This window comes from Cervus elaphus, chromosome 24, assembly GCF_910594005.1.
Source record: "Cervus elaphus chromosome 24, mCerEla1.1, whole genome shotgun sequence".
Taxonomy (NCBI): domain Eukaryota; kingdom Metazoa; phylum Chordata; class Mammalia; order Artiodactyla; family Cervidae; genus Cervus; species Cervus elaphus.
Window position 1 is genome coordinate 60,020,001 of NC_057838.1, and position 17,557 is coordinate 60,037,557.

At 48.9% G+C, this 17,557-nt stretch overlaps 3 protein-coding genes across 3 annotated transcripts in view; all 3 read left to right on the plus strand.

Moving 5' to 3' along the window:
* Positions 1-1,574, plus strand: part of RRP9 (ribosomal RNA processing 9, U3 small nucleolar RNA binding protein) — an 8,376-nt gene extending 6,802 nt beyond the window's left edge. The window contains exons 11-15 of the mRNA XM_043886666.1: positions 67-129; positions 341-486; positions 568-647; positions 1,241-1,314; positions 1,408-1,574. Coding sequence (XP_043742601.1) covers positions 67-129; positions 341-486; positions 568-647; positions 1,241-1,314; positions 1,408-1,501 — 457 coding nt within the window. The 3' untranslated portion in view covers positions 1,502-1,574. The remainder of the gene's footprint in view (positions 1-66; positions 130-340; positions 487-567; positions 648-1,240; positions 1,315-1,407) is intronic.
* A 4,396-nt stretch (positions 1,575-5,970) lies between these two features.
* On the plus strand, positions 5,971-9,455 carry IQCF1 (IQ motif containing F1). Its single transcript, XM_043886278.1, has 4 exons — positions 5,971-6,270; positions 6,750-6,846; positions 7,033-7,149; positions 9,009-9,455. The coding sequence occupies exons 2-4, from the start codon at positions 6,844-6,846 to the stop codon at positions 9,453-9,455; spliced, it is 567 nt and encodes a 188-aa protein (XP_043742213.1). The 5' UTR covers positions 5,971-6,270; positions 6,750-6,843.
* Positions 9,456-14,858: 5,403 nt separating this feature from the next.
* LOC122683043 (IQ domain-containing protein F5) lies at positions 14,859-16,760 on the plus strand. The gene is made up of 2 exons (XM_043886536.1): positions 14,859-14,919; positions 16,303-16,760. The coding sequence occupies exons 1-2, from the start codon at positions 14,916-14,918 to the stop codon at positions 16,746-16,748; spliced, it is 450 nt and encodes a 149-aa protein (XP_043742471.1). The 5' UTR covers positions 14,859-14,915; the 3' UTR covers positions 16,749-16,760.
* Positions 16,761-17,557: the final 797 nt, after the last annotated feature.

A 17,557-nucleotide genomic window follows, 5' to 3' on the forward strand; every position in this document is an offset into this window, starting at 1 on the left:
CCAGCGTGGGGGGCAGCATGGGCTGGGGGTGAGGCTGGGCCATGCCCCTCACGGCTCCTTTTTCAGGGGCTCCATCGACAGCATCCAGCTCATCAACGAGGAGCATATGGTGTCGGGCGCAGACGACGGGTAAGAGCTGCTTCCTGCCCCTGCCCCGGGCTTGCCGCATAGAAAATCCCCTTGGTCGGGAGCTGGAGTAGCCCCCTTTGCATAGGTGGGGACGTTGAGGCAGAGAGCGCACCTGTCTGCTCTGTGTGGCAGGTGCGCACTCGGTCCCTTCCTGCCGTGTGGCCCTCTGCCCTGTCCCTAAGCTCTCACTGACCCTGCTCCCTGTCCACAGTTCCGTGGCCCTGTGGGGCCTCTCCAAGAAGCGGCCACTTGCCCTGCAGCGTGAGGCCCATGGGCTGCGGGGGGAGCCGGGCTTGGAGCAGCCCTTCTGGGTGTCGGCAGTGGCAGCCCTGCTCAACACAGACCTTGTGGCCACAGGTGGGTGCCCTGTGGGGCAGAGAGGAGGGTATCCCAGGGTGGGCTGCTGAGGAGGTTGCTCACTGTCTCCCTGTCTCCCAGGCTCCCACAATAATTCTGTGCGGCTCTGGCAATGTGGAGAGGGCTTCCGGCAGCTTGACCTTCTCTACGACATCCCCCTGGTGAGTGGGGCTTGGATACCAGCCTGTCTTTACCACTTGCCAAAGCCTCTTACCAGTCTTTTCCTGACAGAAGGGTGGTTCCTCAGGGCAGGGCCAGCTGTGACTTCTCTTCGTAGCTCCAGCTCCTAATACAGGGCCTGCAGAAACTCTCCCTTCTTCCTCTCCCTTCTCTGCCTCCACTCCCCTCCCAAAGGAGCCCCAGGCCCTGTCCTGGGTGCTGGGGTACAAGGCAGGGAAGTGTGCGCAGAGCACAGAGGGCCTGGCCCTGTGATGGGCTCTGCATGACTGGTGCCGGGCTGAATGCCAGGCTAGCGTGTGGACTTGGGGCATCCTAGGGCAGAGTGGCAGTTCAGGGCTTGGTCATGGAGTCTCCTGAGCCAGGAGCCAGGCCATACTTGGTGCACACTGTCTCCCTAATCCCCACAAACTCTCTGCAAGGCCTGTAATCTCCTTTCCCCATCTCACAGATGTGGAGGCTGAGGCCCAGGTAAGGCGGCAGAGCGCAGAGCAGGGTGGACCTTTAACTGTGATGCCGGGGCTATGGTGGAGGGTCTCTTCTCATATCTCACTGTGTTGTCCTTCCCTCTTCTCAGGTGGGCTTTATCAACAGCCTCAAGTTCTCCAGTGCTGGGGACTTCCTGGTGGCTGGGGTGGGGCAGGAGCACAGGTATGAGGCTCGCCTTGGGGGGCGAGGATGGGAACAAAGGTGGACACTGCGGGGCGCTGGGCCTGGCCTCAGCGGCATCCCTCCCTCCCACAGGCTTGGCCGGTGGTGGCGGATCAAAGAGGCCCGGAATTCTGTCTGCATCATCCCTCTCCGCAGGGCCCCCAGGCCCCCGGCTGCTGGCTCCTGACACCCATCCCCTTTATTTAAGTTCTCCCCGGGTCATCCCCGCTTTCTTTGTATTAAAAGTCTCCTCTTTTGGGCCTTGTCTCCTCCAGCTTCTTGGGTGGGGAGGGCAGAGATGGCTTACTAAGGCCTAGGGGCTTTAGCCTTTCCAGGGAATTTGGGGATGGGGCCCTTAGCTGGCTTCTGGCTCCTGGACCATGAGTGTCCTCTGTGACCTCACTAGGCCAGCTTCCCACCCCCTGCTCTGGGCTCATTGGGGTCAGAAGCTACTGACCCCTCAGCTAAGAAGCTGTGGCTGTCCAGTGTCTGTAAAGGGCTGGCTGTGGGGTCTGAGGACTGAAAGAAAGACAATCAGGGGGCTTCCCTGGTGGCTCAGTGGTAAAGAATCCGCTGCCAGTTGCAAGAGACGGGGTTCAATCCCTGGTCCGGGAAGATCCCCATGCTGCAGAGCAGCTAAGCCTGTGCATGCTTGCGTGCTTAGTCGGTTCAGTCGCATCCGACTCTCTGCGACCCCGTGGACCGTGGCCTGCCAGGCTCCTCTGTCCATGGGATTCTCCAGGCAGGAATACTGGAGTGGGTTGCCATTTCCTTCTCCAGCTTGTGCAACACAGCTATTGAGCCTGTGCTCTAGAGTCTGGGAACCGCAACTACTGGAGCCTGCTCACCCAAGAGCCTGTGCTCCACAGCGAGAGAAGCCAATGCAATGAAGAGCCTGAGCACCGCAACTAGAGGGTAGTCCCTGCTTGGCACAACTAGAGAAAAGCCCGCACAGTAATGAAGACTCGGCACACCAAAAATAAATAAATAAAAATTAAAAGCAACTGTTGTCCCAACAGATCATCATGGACATATTCCTACAAGTCAGGCTGATCTGCCCCACCCAGGTCAGGTCAGGAAGCTTTAGGAGCCAGACTGCCCTTGGGGTGGGAGTCGGGTGGAGGTGGGGCCCTGCATTGCTCACTGCTTGGGGACAAGGGTCAGAGGTGGGAATAGCTCTGCCCTTGGTCCCAATGACAGCCAGGCTGCATGACTCCTGTGAGCAATGCCCCTGCCAGGTAAGCATGTCAAAGGAATGTTCATTCTCCTGATTTCACTGGATAATTCAGCTCTTGCTGTGGGGTGGAGTAAAGAGGAGATGGAGAGGCTTGACTGGAGAGGTAGCAGTGCGGTGAAGCTGCCTCTCCTCAGTGGAAAATCAGTGGAAAGTGAGAATTAAGGATTCTGCCCATACCTTGGCTTTAATGCCTTGAGTCCAACAGCTGAGCCTGTGGTTCTCAAGCGGCAGTGACTCCCCCCTACCCCCTCTGGTCCCCCCAGGCCTCGCCCTTGGACAGAGCTGCTCCCTTCATTCTCTTGGGGCCTGAAGGGTCAGGTTCAGACCAAATCCCTGAAAATCTTGTTATGGGTCAGAGGATGTTACTAGAATTCACTCCCTATGTCCCCGCCTTAAATTGAGCTCAACGATGGGATACACACCTCCTGAACAATATTGCAAGTAATATGGAGATACCCCTTAATCCACAAACCCCTTTTCCATTAGCACATTCCCAGGGGGAACAAAAATAAATGCCCTTGGAATTTAAACTGAAAATAATCCCTCCTATGGCTTCTATTCTTGGCCTTGGTCAGCTGAGACTGTAGTTGGGCTCTCCCTCCCTTTCTCCCTCGCTCCCTTCCTTCCAGGCAATGGGAAGCCATGAGAGGGTTGAAAGCAAAAACGTAAAATGAGCTGGTTGGCAGTAAAGACAAAACAACTCGCTGCTGTGTGGAGAATTAATTAGTAGAGGTTTGGGGGAAGAAGGGTGGCCACTTAGGAAGCTATAGTAATAGCAGGTAAGAGGTGATGGAGGTGTGAGAGGGCCCAGCGGCAGGAACAGGGAGACAGAGCTGTTTGGGATGTGTTTGGAGAAGTCAACAAATCTTGTTGATGTGTTGATTGTGCAATGAGAAGAAGGTGGCAACATAGTAGGCAGTGGTGACATTTATGAAGATGAGGAAGACCAAGTGGGGAAAGCAGGATCAAGGAGGAGGATCAAGACTTCAGTCTGCAGTGTCCAGTAGTTGCAGAGAAGCTGAGCAGGCAGCGAGCTCACTGCTCTGTTTTATAACAAATACGAAGCCATGTGACTCAGGGGAGCTGCACTGTGCTTCCCAGCTCCCCCTCCAATGGGCTCAAGAGCTCTCCTGTCTTCCACCCCTGACGGACTCAAGACCACAGGTGAGGGTGAAGTGAGCCACTGGAGAAACTCTTGGCTCTGTTTGTAGCTCTGAACCAGGCGAAAGATACTGGGTGGGGCCCTTCCTGGCTCTGCCTATTTCTGTCCTCTGCAGACCCGCCTGGTCATCATGAGTCCCTGGGACTTCCTCAGATCACAGCCCCAGGGTCACTGAGGTGTGCGTTCCTCATTCCTAAAACACGTGAGCAGCTTGACCGAAGGGTGGGGAGAGGCTGAGAGAACAGCAGGTAGGGCTTAAAACATATCAAAGGATACGGATCCCACTAACCACAGGTTCCATCAGGAAGCCTGCCCATGTCCCTGAGGATGCCTCACCTCCAGATCCCCCATCTGGCCTACAGGCACCCCCCAGTCTACCCCCCTCCAAAAAAAAATACAGGAATAAGGAAATTTAGCAAACATGCAAGATACTCATGGTATTGTGTGCATGTATCTGTGAATATACTAAAAAACCATCGAATACAGACTTCCCTGGTGATCCAGTGGTTAAGAATCTGCCTTTCGGTCTTTCTCTGCCATCCTATCTTATGTTCGGTTGAATTTGCTCCTCGCTATGCCTTCTCACAAGACTGGCAGGATCAGGCGATTTCTGGCCAGGAAACAAAAACAATCATCCCATTCCCTAGTGGATTTGAATGAAAACTGGTAATAAAATCAGGCAAAGCTCCAAGAGAGGACGCGGGAGAAGATCCAAGCTGGGGATGTAAGGAGTCTCACATGTGAAGTGGCAAGCATTTATGCTGTGTCAAGTTCAAGTGCATCTTAAGGGAATCACGGCAATGAGAACATCACCACTGTCTGAGCGACTCACGAGTATTTTATGGGAGAAACGGAATGTTTGGCTGTGGGCGTTTGCTCACTAGGGATCCGTTTGCTCAGTAATAAGTATGTGAAACATTAAAAAAAAAAAACCCACCTTCCAATCAGAGGATGCGGGTCTGATCCCTGGTCAGGGAACAAAGATCCCACATGCAGCAGGGCAACCGAGCCCACACACAACTACCCAGCTGGTGAGCACAACTAGAGAGAAGCCCCCACGCCACAAGAGTCCCCGTGTGCCATAAGTAAGACTGGACGCAGCCGAAACATTAAAAAAATTAAAACCACTGAACCATGTACTTTAAGGGGATGAATTGTATAGCATCTGCACTTTTATACATTCTAACAAAGCTGTTAATAAAAATTAAAAGCATACCTGAAATTGAAAGATTCAAGGGTTACAGTATATAGAAATCAACTGTATGAGAAGTTGTGAAATTCTTGATACCAAATTGCAAAGTTGAAGGAGATACATTATCTAATTTCAAGACTTATTGTCTTGAAAAACTATAAAATTACAGTAATCAGGACAGGTAAGAAGAATGTAAGAAGAGACAAACAGATCAATGATACAGAATAGAGAAGCCAGAAATAGACTCACATTTACACAGTCTATTGATTTTTTTATGTACCAAGCTAAGTCAATGCAGAAAGGAAATGTATTTTTCTTTTTTTTTTTAGGAAATGTATTTTTCAATGGAACAGAAAACTTGACCCCTATCTAACATCATAGCCCAAAATAAATTAATTCAAGGTGGATCATAGACCTAAACAAAAACTAAAGCAAAGCTGATATAAAGCTTCTAGAAGAAAACCCATGAGAAATATTTTGTGACCCTGGAGTTGACAAAGATTTCTTAGGGCAGAGAAAGCACTCAGTATAAAATACTGATAGAACCAGACTTCATCCAAATTAAAACCATCTGTTCATCAAAAGACAGCACTTAAAAAGTCACAGGCTGGGGAGAAGAACATTTACAATACAGGTATCTGACAAAGGCCTCATATCCAGAGTATAAGAACTTCTACAACTCAGTAATGAAGACAAACAACCCAATAAAAGTGGAATAAAGACTTAAACCAATACTTCATAAAAGGAGATAAACGAATGGTCACTAAACACATGCTCCTCATAGCTGGATCCGTGAGCATCTGAGGAGGGGAGAAATTAAAGTCCCTGCACTCTAAGGACACAGGCATGAGTGCACGCATGGAGCCCCGGCAAACAAGGGGGCTGAGTCCCAGGGTGGAGGGAGACTCAAGCAGGAGGGAGGTCAGGGCATGGGGTGCTGGTGAACGCGGTGACCCTAGGGGCAGGGAGGATACTGGTGCTTTGAATGCCACCAGGACTGACTCAGACTCAATCCAGTGGGCAGGGAGGAGCTGCCCCAGGGGCAGAGGAGCAGAAGGGGGACACTGTTCAAGAACGGGGCCTGGGGCGAGCGTGATGGGGGTGAGCTTCCTTCTCCAGCCCCCATCTTCTCTACCATTCTTCTCCACCTCTACCAGAAGTCCTAAGGAGACCTCTTCAGGGAAGAGCGGAAAGAAGAGAAGAAATGAAGGGGTCTGTGAGGGTGTTAATGGGATCGACCGCCTGAATATGCTTCCAGCCCCAGAGCCTGAGGAGAAAGGAAAGCAGGTCTGCTGGTCCTTGGGGCCTCACAGAGTTCTCCCGTATTGTGTGAATGGATCAGCAATTCAACTCTTCTCTCCTAAGGTAATCATTGGTAGCAGTTTGGTGTACATACCTTTCTCTCTCTTTATCTGCATTGATAGCATATATGTATAATTATACACCTTGATGGTTTTTTTACCATCCCATCCAATGATGGTTTTATATCTCATCTAATGGGATCATAACGAGGTTCAGCTTTTTTCACTTACAAATACATCTTGGATACACTTTCTCAACAGCACATATAGATAAAATTAATTATTTTTCAACAGTTATGTTATAGGCTGTAGTATAAATGGACTATAAACCATTAGATCAATGCCCGATTTTACCAACTGGGGATGTCACCAATGACTATCTTTATACATCTTTATATCAATGGGCCACTCTTTCCAGTGTCTTGCTTTTGGCCGTTTCCAGCAGAAGAGAACGGATAGCACTGTTGCCTCTTCTTTAGAGGGGGCTTAACTCTTGGGAGCCATGCTGGTCCTTGAGTCATAACTGCCCTTATGACATCACAGGTCTGCCACCCTGACTCTTTTCTCCCATGCCATGACTAGAGGAACACAGACCTGAGGGGATTTGAACCATCTACACCCAATCCATGTGGAACCAATGGTGAGTAAGACAGAGACTGACACACTAGGCATTTTGGGGATGTCCCCGTGAATCTCAGGGTGAGAGAACTCCCCCTAACTTCTGACTACTCTGGGAAGCCGTGTATACTAGGGATGTGTGGCTTGCTTACTGGAGAGAGAGGGAGAGCAGCCTCACTCTTGCCTTTCCTCTATCTGCTGATTGCAGGAGACAGACCAGCCTAAGACAGTTGATGAAAACACTAAAAATGAACCTCAGGAGAATAAGGGGTTGATGGAGAAAAGTGTACCCTCAAACCCATCGCCGACGTCACAGAAGGCAGAGGTAAGAGGAGCCCTAACTTGGATTCTCCGGGCTTTATGTCCTAATATTGTGGCTAATGTCTTTGGTATGTTCCAGAGCCAAGAACAGGAATAAACTCTTTCTTGTCTGTCCCCCTTTCCCATTTTTTAAAAAAGGTTAAATAAGAGAACAAAGCAGCAACAAAGGGAGTGGATGATGCTGATAAGAGATCACGAGCAGTATAATCCCCTCACCCAGATGACATGGGGCTGGGAGTGCAAATGTGGGAGTTGTGTTTATGGAATGGAATGGCAAATATTCTATTTAGAAGCTGGGTTTAATCAATGGTGTGTGTGTGTGTGTTTGAGCATGTGTGCATGTATATTTGCTTGCTGATTAACATTTAAAGTTTGAAAGTCAAGAGAAGTGAAGATGAGGAAGAGATGAGAGGCAGTATTTTATGGGATGGGGGAAACTTTAAACACTATGACATTGCAGAGGAAGAGAGCAGGTTGTGAATTGGAGCTGGAACCAAGGATGAAAGGGCAGGATAGCAGAGGAAGTCATTTCTTCAGTAGGTGTGTGGGGTCTGAAGGGAAGAGTCACAGATCCTGGTTAGGGTGGGCAGTCTCAGGTGGACTTTGATAACACTCTGATCATGGAATTCTGGCCTAAGGTTGGCCAACTTGACCCATGTAATACTGGGTAGCCAGAACAAACACATGGAAAAATGCTAAACATCACTCATTATCAGAGAAATGCAAATCAAAACCACAATGAGGTACCATCTCATGCCAGTCAGAATGGCTGCTATCCAAAAGTCTACAAAGAATAAATGCTGGAGAGGGGGTGGAGAAAAGGGAACCCTCTTACACTGTTGGTGGGAATGCAAACTAGTACAGCCACTATGGAGAACAGTGTGGAGATTCCTTAAAAAACTGGAAATAGAACTGCCATATGACCCAGCAATCCCACTGCTGGGTATACACACCAAGGAAACCATAATGGAAACAGTCACGTGTACCCCAGTGTTCATCGCAGCACTGTTTACAATAGCCAGGACATGAAAGCAGCCTAGATGTCCATCAGCAGACGAATGGATAAGAAAGCTGTGGTATATACACACGATGGAATATTACTCAACCGTTGAAAACAATGCATTCGAATCAGTTCTTATGAGGTGGATGAAACTGGAGCCTATTATACAGAGTGAAGCAAGTCAGAAAGAAAAACACCAATACAGTATACTAATGCATATGTATGGAATTTAGAAAGATGGTAATAATGACCCTATATGCGAGACAGCAAAAGAGACACAGATGTAAAGAACAGTCTTTTGGACTCTGTGAGAGAAGGCGAGGGTGGGATGATTTGAGAGAATAGCATTGAAATATGTATATTATCATATGTGAAACAGATCGCCAGCCCAGGTTCGATGCATGAGACAGGGTGCTCAGGGCTGGTGCACTGGGATGACCCTGGGGGATGGGATGGGGAGGGAGGTGAGAGGGGGGTTCAGGATGCGGAACACATGTACACCCACGGCTGTTTCATGTCAAGGTATGGCAAAAACCACTGCAATATTGTAAAGTAATTAGCCTCCAATTAAAATTAATCAATTTTAAAAAATACAGGTTAACCAGGACACATATACTCACGTTTTATAGATGGGTGCTCTGAGATTCAGAGGTCGATATGATGTGTCCATGCCCATTAACCAGAGGGGAACGAGAAAGGACACCTACTTGGCCTGTGGGTCCAGCCAGCATCTTGCACAGTGCTCCCGAGGTTCAGAGGAGGAGTGATTGCTCATAGGGTATCAGGGACCCTTCGTGGCACATCCTGGGGCTGAAGTGGGTGGGGAATATCCTCTCAATGTCTCCTTTTTTTTTTCTCGTTAGGTCACAAAACCCCAAAATAAGCGTCCAGTCAGTGATCCAGAAGCAGTAATGATTCAGGCCTGGTGGCGGGGCACCCTGGTGCGCAGGACGCTACTGCACGCGGCGCTCAGAGTGTGGATCATTCAGAGCTGGTGGAGGGTCAAGCTGACGCGGCTGCAAGAAAACAGGCGGCGGGCAGCTCTGGAGAACTTTACACGGAAGGAGTGGGCAGCAGTCAGGCTGCAGTCCTGGGTCCGCATGTGGCGCATCCGTCGGCGGTACTGCCGTCTGCTCAGTGCTGCCCGCATCATCCAGGCCTACTGGAGGTGCCACTCCTGCACTTCCCGGGGTTTCATCAAGGGCTACTACAGAGTCACGGCCAACCAGCTACATCTCGAACTCGAGATCTTGCTGGGCTCAGGGCCTTGCATTGTGACGGAGTGTATTCCCCTTCCAATAAAGCAGTGAAGTGGTCTTTACCCAGCCCCTCTCTGCTTGATAAACTCCAGGATGTCAGGGCCAAGGGTGGCAAATGGTTAGCATCTCACATGCTAGCTCTGAGGAATTGGCACAGGTTGTCTGAGGCGCTGAGGTTTTCTGAGGAAGAGGATTCTGAGGCCTAGTCCAGACTGAGCAGAGATTTGTGATTGATTAGCAATGTCTGACACAGGCAGGGAAGTTGGGAGTACAGATCTGCCATGTTGCCAACTCAGAGAGTCCCACTCATGTTTGTTCAATGGAAATGGTGCCTCTCCCCAAGGCTGGGTATAATGGAAGCCTGGGGCAGGGGTGGCCCCACACAGCAGCACATTTGCCAGGAACTCACTCACCCCAGTCTATTTGCTCCGGGCATGATCTTCCATCCTCATGACTGAGGGGAGCCCACCCACCCCAAGGTCTTGATCCTGGCTCCTGTTGTTCCATAAACTGCGCCCCCCCCATCCCACCCCCTGTAAATGGAGGGCGAGAAAAGACAGAAGAGGCAGACTACCTCAGTTCAGTAGGTGGCAGGTTTAGTAAGCAAGGGAACTTATTTACAAGGCTTGTCTTGGGCAGCCACAGACAAGTAGATCTCTGTTCTGCACTTGCTTGCCAGCATTTTGAAAGTTTATATAGAAGCCTTAATGGGGTTCAGCCACATATACCATCCAGATAGTCTCAATAACACATTACTCTCAAGGCTACATTCTTGAAAATGCCTCTCACTGTGGGAATGGTGGGTAGATCATACACTTCAAGGACAATGGAGGCAGCGTTCAGTTCAGTTCAGTCACTCAGTTGTGTCCAACTCTTTGCGACCCCATGAACTGCAGCACGTCAGGCTTCCCTGTCCATCACCAACTCCCGGAGCTTGCTCAAATGCGTGTCCATCGAGTCACTGATGCCATCCAACCATCTCATCCTCTGTCGTCCCCTTCTCCTCCTGTCTTCAATATTTCCCAGCATCAGGGTCGTTTCCAATGAGTCAGTTTTTCGCATCAGGTGGCCAAAGTACTGGAGTGTCAGCTTCAGTATCAGTCTTTCCAATGAATATTCAGGACTGATTTCCTTGAGGATTATTGAGTAGTTTAATCTCCTCGCAGTCCAAGGGACTCTCAAGAGTCTTCTCCAACACCACAGTTCAAAAGCATCAATTCTTTGGCACTCAGCTTCACATCCATACATGACTACTGGAAAAACCATAGCTTCGACTAGACAGATCTTTGTTGGCAAAGTAATGTCTCTGCTTTTTAATATGCTATCTGGGTTGACCACAGCTTTTCTTCCAAGGAAAGGGAGAGGGTGACGGGGATCCAATTGCCCAGGTCTATCTTGTGTGTGAGCAGCAGTATGTCTTTTCAACGACCCCTTCCAATAGCTCCCTGCTCACTTTAGGGGCTGTAACTTCACATTTGGCCTCCAAATTAGAATCTGAACCCCAAACTGAAAATAGAGTGCATGGCCCCTGTCCTCGTTCCTACCTCAAACTCTGTCCCTCACTCTCTGACCCTGAATGGAGGCTTAGACTCATTCTCTTCCAGACCTTACTGATGTGGGAGGCTCCACAGGCTTGGGGTTGGGGGTGGGGAAAGAAGGCATTCCACTTCTAGCTGAACCTTCTGATGAGTGTCAGCCCCTAGGTGATTACAGACCCAGAGCTGAGAAGGCAGAAGTTGGGTCTCCCTCATCCTCTCCCCCAGTTTCTGCAAGAACTGGTCCTCTGACAGTCCCTTCGTGTGACAAGCTGCTACCTGGGGTTAGACTGGGGCCTAAGTATTGATAAAGGGCCAATTAAGAGGTCAAGCTTAGGCTGTCCTTCTGCCCATCTAGGCACGCTGTTTCAAGGTTTCCTGCAGAGAGAGGTGGTCTGAGGTCTTGGGTTATTCCCCATCCAAGCTGCAAGCTCAGAAGCCCTACCTCCATCCTGGCTCCATCTCCTCTGCCCTGGCAAGTGGGTCCCTCAGCTCACATTTCCCAGAGGTCTCCTGCTCCAGCTCTCTGTCTTGCACTGGGGTTTGAGCTGTGCCTTTCCTAATTTTTGTCCCTCTGTGTCCTGCCCCTGTGTCTCACTCAGGTTCTGGTCTCTCTCTCTCTTGCTCTGAAGGATTTCTGTCCCCTCTCCCCTCATTTCCCTTTCTCTCTTGTGTTCAGTGACTCAGAGTTAAGAGCAAGGACTTTGGAATCAAACCGAGCTAAGTCACACCGACATGGCTTCCCCACTCTCCGCTGTGTGGCCATGGATATGTCATTTTTCCTATCTGAGCCCCAGTTCCCTGAGCTGTGAAGTGGGGCTAATAATCCTCATCTTTGAGTGTGAATGTCAGGGAGCATAAAAATTTAGCCTTAGCAAAAGAACAAGGAAAGAAAGTTACAATTACACACCTTAAAAACTGGCAGTCAGAGTGGGAGGGGAATCATGTTTAGCCCAATTAAGAACACCAAAGGTTCCCTACCATCAAAATCAATTGCAAATGTTTGGGGCTTCCCTGGTAGCTCAGTGGTAAAGAATCCGCTTGCCAGTGCAGAAGACATGGGTTCGATCTGTGGTCCGGGAAGATTCCACATGCTATGGAACAACTAGGCTCGTGCACCACACCTACTGTAACGGTGCTCTAGACCCCGTGAGTTGCAACTACAGAGCCCTTACAGCACAACTACTGAAGCCCAAGTGCGCTAGAGCCTGTGCTCCGAAATGAGAAGCCACCGCAACTAACGAAAAACCCACACAGCAATGAAGACCCAGCACAGCCATAAATATATAAAATTACAAAATTTTTTAAAAAGAAGGGAAAAGGTATATACACGAAACTACTACCAATAATTACATTAGGAGTGCGAATGTGCATGCTGAGTCACTTCAGTCCTTGTCTGGCTCTTTGCAACCCCATGGACCGTAGCCCTCCAGGCTCTGCTGTTCATGGGATTCTGGAGGCAAGAATACTGGGGTGGGTTGCCATGCCCTCCTCCAGGGGACCTTCCCGACCCAGGGATCAAACCCACGTCTCATGTCTTCTGTGAGAAGAGTTGAATTGCTGACCCATTTATATAATACCGGGGACCTCTGTGAGGCCCCTAGGACCAGCAAACCTGCTTTCCTCCTTCAGGCTCTGTGGCTAGGAGTATATTCAAGGGGCTGATCCCACTGACATTCATTGACTCCTCCTTATTTCTTTCCGCCCCTCCCGGAAGGGATCTACTGAGAACCTTTAGGAGGAAACTGTGGTAGAGGTGGCAGAGAATGGTGGGGATAGGGTAGGAGAATGGGGAGAGACCCCAGAATGCTGGTACTTCTGTGGGTCACCCACAGTGGTCCTGAGGGGTGCTTGTGTTTTGTTTCCTGTGCTATGTCCCTTACTCCAGCCCCAGGAGATGTACCCTCATCATGATCAAGCCAGCACACCTGCAAAAACTCCCCTTGGATGATGTTACCCCTCTGCTCCTCAGCCCCTGAGGAGGCTCCTCCCTGCCCACTGGCTTGAGCCTGAGCAGGTCCTGGTGGCATTCAAAACCCCAACACCCTCCTTGCTTCTAGGGTCACCACATCCACCAACACCCCAGTCCCTGGCCTCTTCCCTAATCAGTTGTAAGGTCTCTGCACCTCAGTTTCCTCATCTGTGAAGTGGGGTGAATGTCATCAGGGACAGTGGTGACTAGGGGCTAGACTATGGAGGCAGACTAATGGGGGCATTAAACTGATGTGGGTCTCCCAGGGGCCTGGCCAACACCTTTATCTTCAAACAGATGCTTCCTGTACCCTCACTGTCCCATGCGTTGTACTCCACTGTTTCCCCGTTCTCCAATTTACTCTTGTTCTTTCCACTCTCCCATTTGTTAACTTCACACCGACGCTCCCTTTCAGCCTTCAATGGCCTCCTCCTCTTCTCTTCAACTGCTCTCCCCCAGCCCCACACCGACATCCTCCACACCCCCTCTTCATACTGCCATGCACTTCTCAGTGACCCCTGGGGCTGTGACCCTGAGGGGACCAGGGCCTCACTAGAGCCAAGTGGGTCTTCAGAGGCCAGCAACAGACAGTGGGGCCCTGCTTGTGCAGTGTCTGACCGACCCCCCATCTCCTCACTGCGACCTTGAGGTCCTCAGGGAAAAAAGAAGATGATAGAAGAGTGCTTGAGGCCACTTGAGCCTGAGATGTGGGTCCTGGCTGGTCCTAGGGGTCTGAGGGGCTTTCTGGCCTGTGCGGTTCTTGCTTTCCCAGGGACCTGATAACCAGGAGACTTACGGATGGGTGAGACATAGGAAGCTTAGCCACAGCAAGGCAGTTTACTTCCCCCAACTCTGATATGCTCATCAGAGATGATCATTGTTAATTTTTGTGGATATCTTCCTAATTTCTACCACCTTTTAAAATAATACCTTTACAAGATATGTGTATAAATCTATGCTATTATTTCATTCATTTTGATTTGATGAACTTGCTAATCTTGCTAAATCTTGTATACTCTTCTGTATCAGTACATAGAGAGCACACTCGTTGCTTCTGTTATTTGATATACCATTGTTTAAACGAATTGAAATCAGGACTGCCCTGGTGGTCCACTGGCTTAGACTTCACACTCCCAAAGCAAGGGGCCCGGTTCCACCCCTGGTCAGGGAACCAGATCCCACGCGCCACAGTTAAAAGATCCTGAATGCTGCAATGAAGATCAAAGATCCTAAATGCGACAGCTACCATGCGGCGCAGCCAAACAAACAAACAAAAATAACCATTAAAATAAATGAATTGAATTCTATCATACTCAGTGAAGTAAGTCAAAAAGAGAAAGACAAATACCATATGATACTTACATGCAGAATCTAAAATATGACACAAGTGAACTTATCTATGGAACAGAAACAGACTCACATAGATAAAAACTTGTGGTTACCAGAGAGGAGGAAGAGTGGGGAGATGGATTGGGAGCTTGGGATTAGCAGATACAAACTATTATGTATAGCATGGATAAACAAGGTCCTACTGTGTAGCACAGGGAACTATATATTATATCCTATGATGATCCATAATGGAAAAGAATATTTAAAAGAATGTATATATATTATATATAACTGAACCACTTTGCTGTGTAGCAGAAATTAACACAGCATTATAAATCAATTACATCAATAAAATAAAATTTAAAAATAAATGAACTGAAACCCTCTTAACGAATACCAGGCAGGCTTTAATGAGCAACGTTATATACCTTTGCGTCAGTGGGTCAGTATTTGAGGTGTTCTTCTTTGTAACCAGAACTGTGTTCATTTAGGTAGGAAAGAAAGGACAGGTTCTTAAGTTTTCCTTAGAAGGGGCTCAGCCGTTGGGAGTCATTCTGGTGCCTGAGTCATAGGTGCCCTTATGACATCATGCTCTCCCCTTTCCTCCATCTCTTCCGGCCAGAGCACTGGCTGGACAGCAGACCTGAAAGCGATGGGAACATCTAGCCCTTAACCATGGGTAATTTAGTAGAGTTAAGACCTAATGGGGTTTGACTATCCAACCCAAACAATGGGCATTTAATGTCTTATGAGGTAGATCTACCCAAGCTTTCTGGAGCTGGGTACATCTCCCATAGTTCCCTCAGGATGGGATCCCTTCTCATGTCTGAGATCCTACGAAAGTCCAGGAAGCCTCGTGTGTGGGTGACTTGGCATCTACTGGTGGGGAGAGCACCCTTACTTTCACGTTTTTCTCTCTAAACTCTGATCAGGACAGCAAACCTTCCACATTATAATCACAGGTTATGAAGAAGTCTCATCGATAGAACACAGCTTGAAGGAGCAAAGGAGAGGAGAGCAAGGGATTCCACTTCCAACACCCTACCCACACCCCTGCCACTGCCCTCCCACCCCTCCCTGGGTAGATGGATCTGGGATATTGTGTTGGGGAGAGCCTTGACTTGTGTTATCTCTGGCCCTTGTGGCCCAGTGGAGTGACTCAAAGGTCTGTGGCCATGTAATTTATTTTCCAAAGACAGATGCTTCAGGGAGTGAAAGGGGCACTTAGCAACATCACACCAGGACAACAGGCATAGACCCAGGATATGCTAGGCAAACTGGGACGAATGGCCACCACACAGAGTAGGAAATGGAGAGGCGTTGACTCCTCCTTGGCTGTCTTTTCCCCCTATTTCTTCCTTAGGGTGAGAGTATAGCCAAGGTGTGCGCTAAGGAGGAGGGCAAAGTGTGTGAATCCAGGCCTCACAGGGTTGAGAGACTCAAAGTGAGGATTGTGTTGGGGCAATGCAAAGGCCGAGGTGCAGGAAGACTGGGGTGTGTGTGTGCATGCACATATGCACATGTATCTTTGTAATGATGCATGTGTTAACTGGTGTTAAGAGCTTAAAGTGTGTGAAGTGCAGGGATCTTTTAACATTTTGGTGAGGCAGAGGGAGGCAGCAGGCAGGTTTAACCTGACGTCAGAGGTGAGTGGCAGGGAGAGCAAAAATGCCAGTCTTCCAGCAGATGAGAGGTGACTGAAGGGAAGAGTCATGGCTCTCAAGTAGGTGGTCAGCTCCAGGTGAAATGCCTATCTCTTTCACTTTTAGATCAGGGTGTTCCTGCTGTAGATGATCAACCAGGTTCATGCAAAACTAGGCGAGGTTGCAAGTGCAGGTGTACCTCCATTTTACAGATAAGAGACCCTGAGGCCCAGAGGACAAGATGAGGTACCCATGTCCATTAACCGGAGAGTGGCAGAAGCAGGACACCTAGTTGATCTCGAGGTGCAGCTGCTGCTCACAACAGATCTCCTGAACGTCAGAGAAATAGGCCTCTTCCTGCCACAACTTAGGGCCAAAACGTATGAGTTTCTTAAGTGTCCCCTGTTTTCTCTTTTAAGGCCCCAAAGTAAGAATTGTGATAACTGAAGAAAACAAGGCGATTGTTTCCATTCAGGCCTGGTGGCGGGGCACTCTGGTGCGCCGGACGCTGCTGCACGCGGCTCTCAGAGCATGGATCATTCAGTGCTGGTGGAAACAGAAACTGGTGCTGCTGATGGAGAGCAGGCGACGGGTGGCCCTAGACGCCTTCGCAAGGCAAGAATGGGCAGTGGTCAAGCTACAATCCTGGGTCCGCATGTGGTGCATACGCCTTCGTTATTTACGCTTGCTCCATGCTGTCCGCATCATCCAGGTCTATTGGCGCTGGCACAGTTGTCATACCCGTGGTTTCATTCAGGGCCATTACGACCTCAAAGAAAACCAACTGAATCTTCAACTTGAAATCTCTTTGGGTTCACAAGCTTGTAGAGTACAACAATGCATACCACTTCCAATAAAGGAATGACCAGGTCTGCTATATCTGTGTCCCCAGCTCTTTTGTCAGACATACCTCAAGAAGGTCATTAGGCTAAGGATGGCAAATACTTGACATCTCATAAATCAGCTCTGAGGAAGAGTGACAGGGGTTGCCTGGGGCTCGGTGTAGAGGATTTTAAGAGTCTGGTGCTGGATGAGTGGGGTCTGTGTTGATTAGCAATGTCTGCTGCCATGGCTAGGAGAGTTGAGGTTGCAGGGCTGCCAAGTCAGCCAGCTCCAGGGAGGCTCCTTCAGTGTGTGGTCTATGTAAATGGTGCCTCAACGTAATCGTGCAACATGGAGGCCTGTGTCATCTTTTGCTCTTTTCCCCAAAGTCTTTAAAAACTACTATTTAAAAATGGTGGTAAATATATACAACATAAAGTTTCCCATTTTAACCATTTTTGAGTAAAGAGCTCAGTAACATTAAGCATATTCACACTGTTGTACAACTATCACAACTGTCTCCAGAACTTTATCTGCAAAGTTGAAACTCTGTACCCACAACTTCTGGCAACCACCATTCTACTTTTTTGTCTCTATGAATTCGATTACTCTAAATGCCTTGTATGAGTGGAATCATACAATATTTGTCCTTTTGTGATTTTCTCACTTAGCATAAGGTCTTAAAGTTTCAGTTGTTTAGAGTGTTTTTATATTAATGCTACCCTCTTGCCTTTCTCAGGGACTGTTTCTGTTGATTTACTTTTTCCCTTTGAATGGGCCATAATTTTCCCTTTCTTTGTATGCCTTGTAGTTTGTTTGTTTGTTTTTTTTTTGTTGTTGTTCTTGTTGCAG

Excerpts from the sequence above, each read along its gene's own strand:
- IQCF1 (XM_043886278.1), top strand. Across the intron at positions 7,150-9,008 it reads CGACGTCACAGAAGGCAGAG|GTCACAAAACCCCAAAATAA; the intron begins GTAAGAGGAGCC and ends TTTTCTCGTTAG.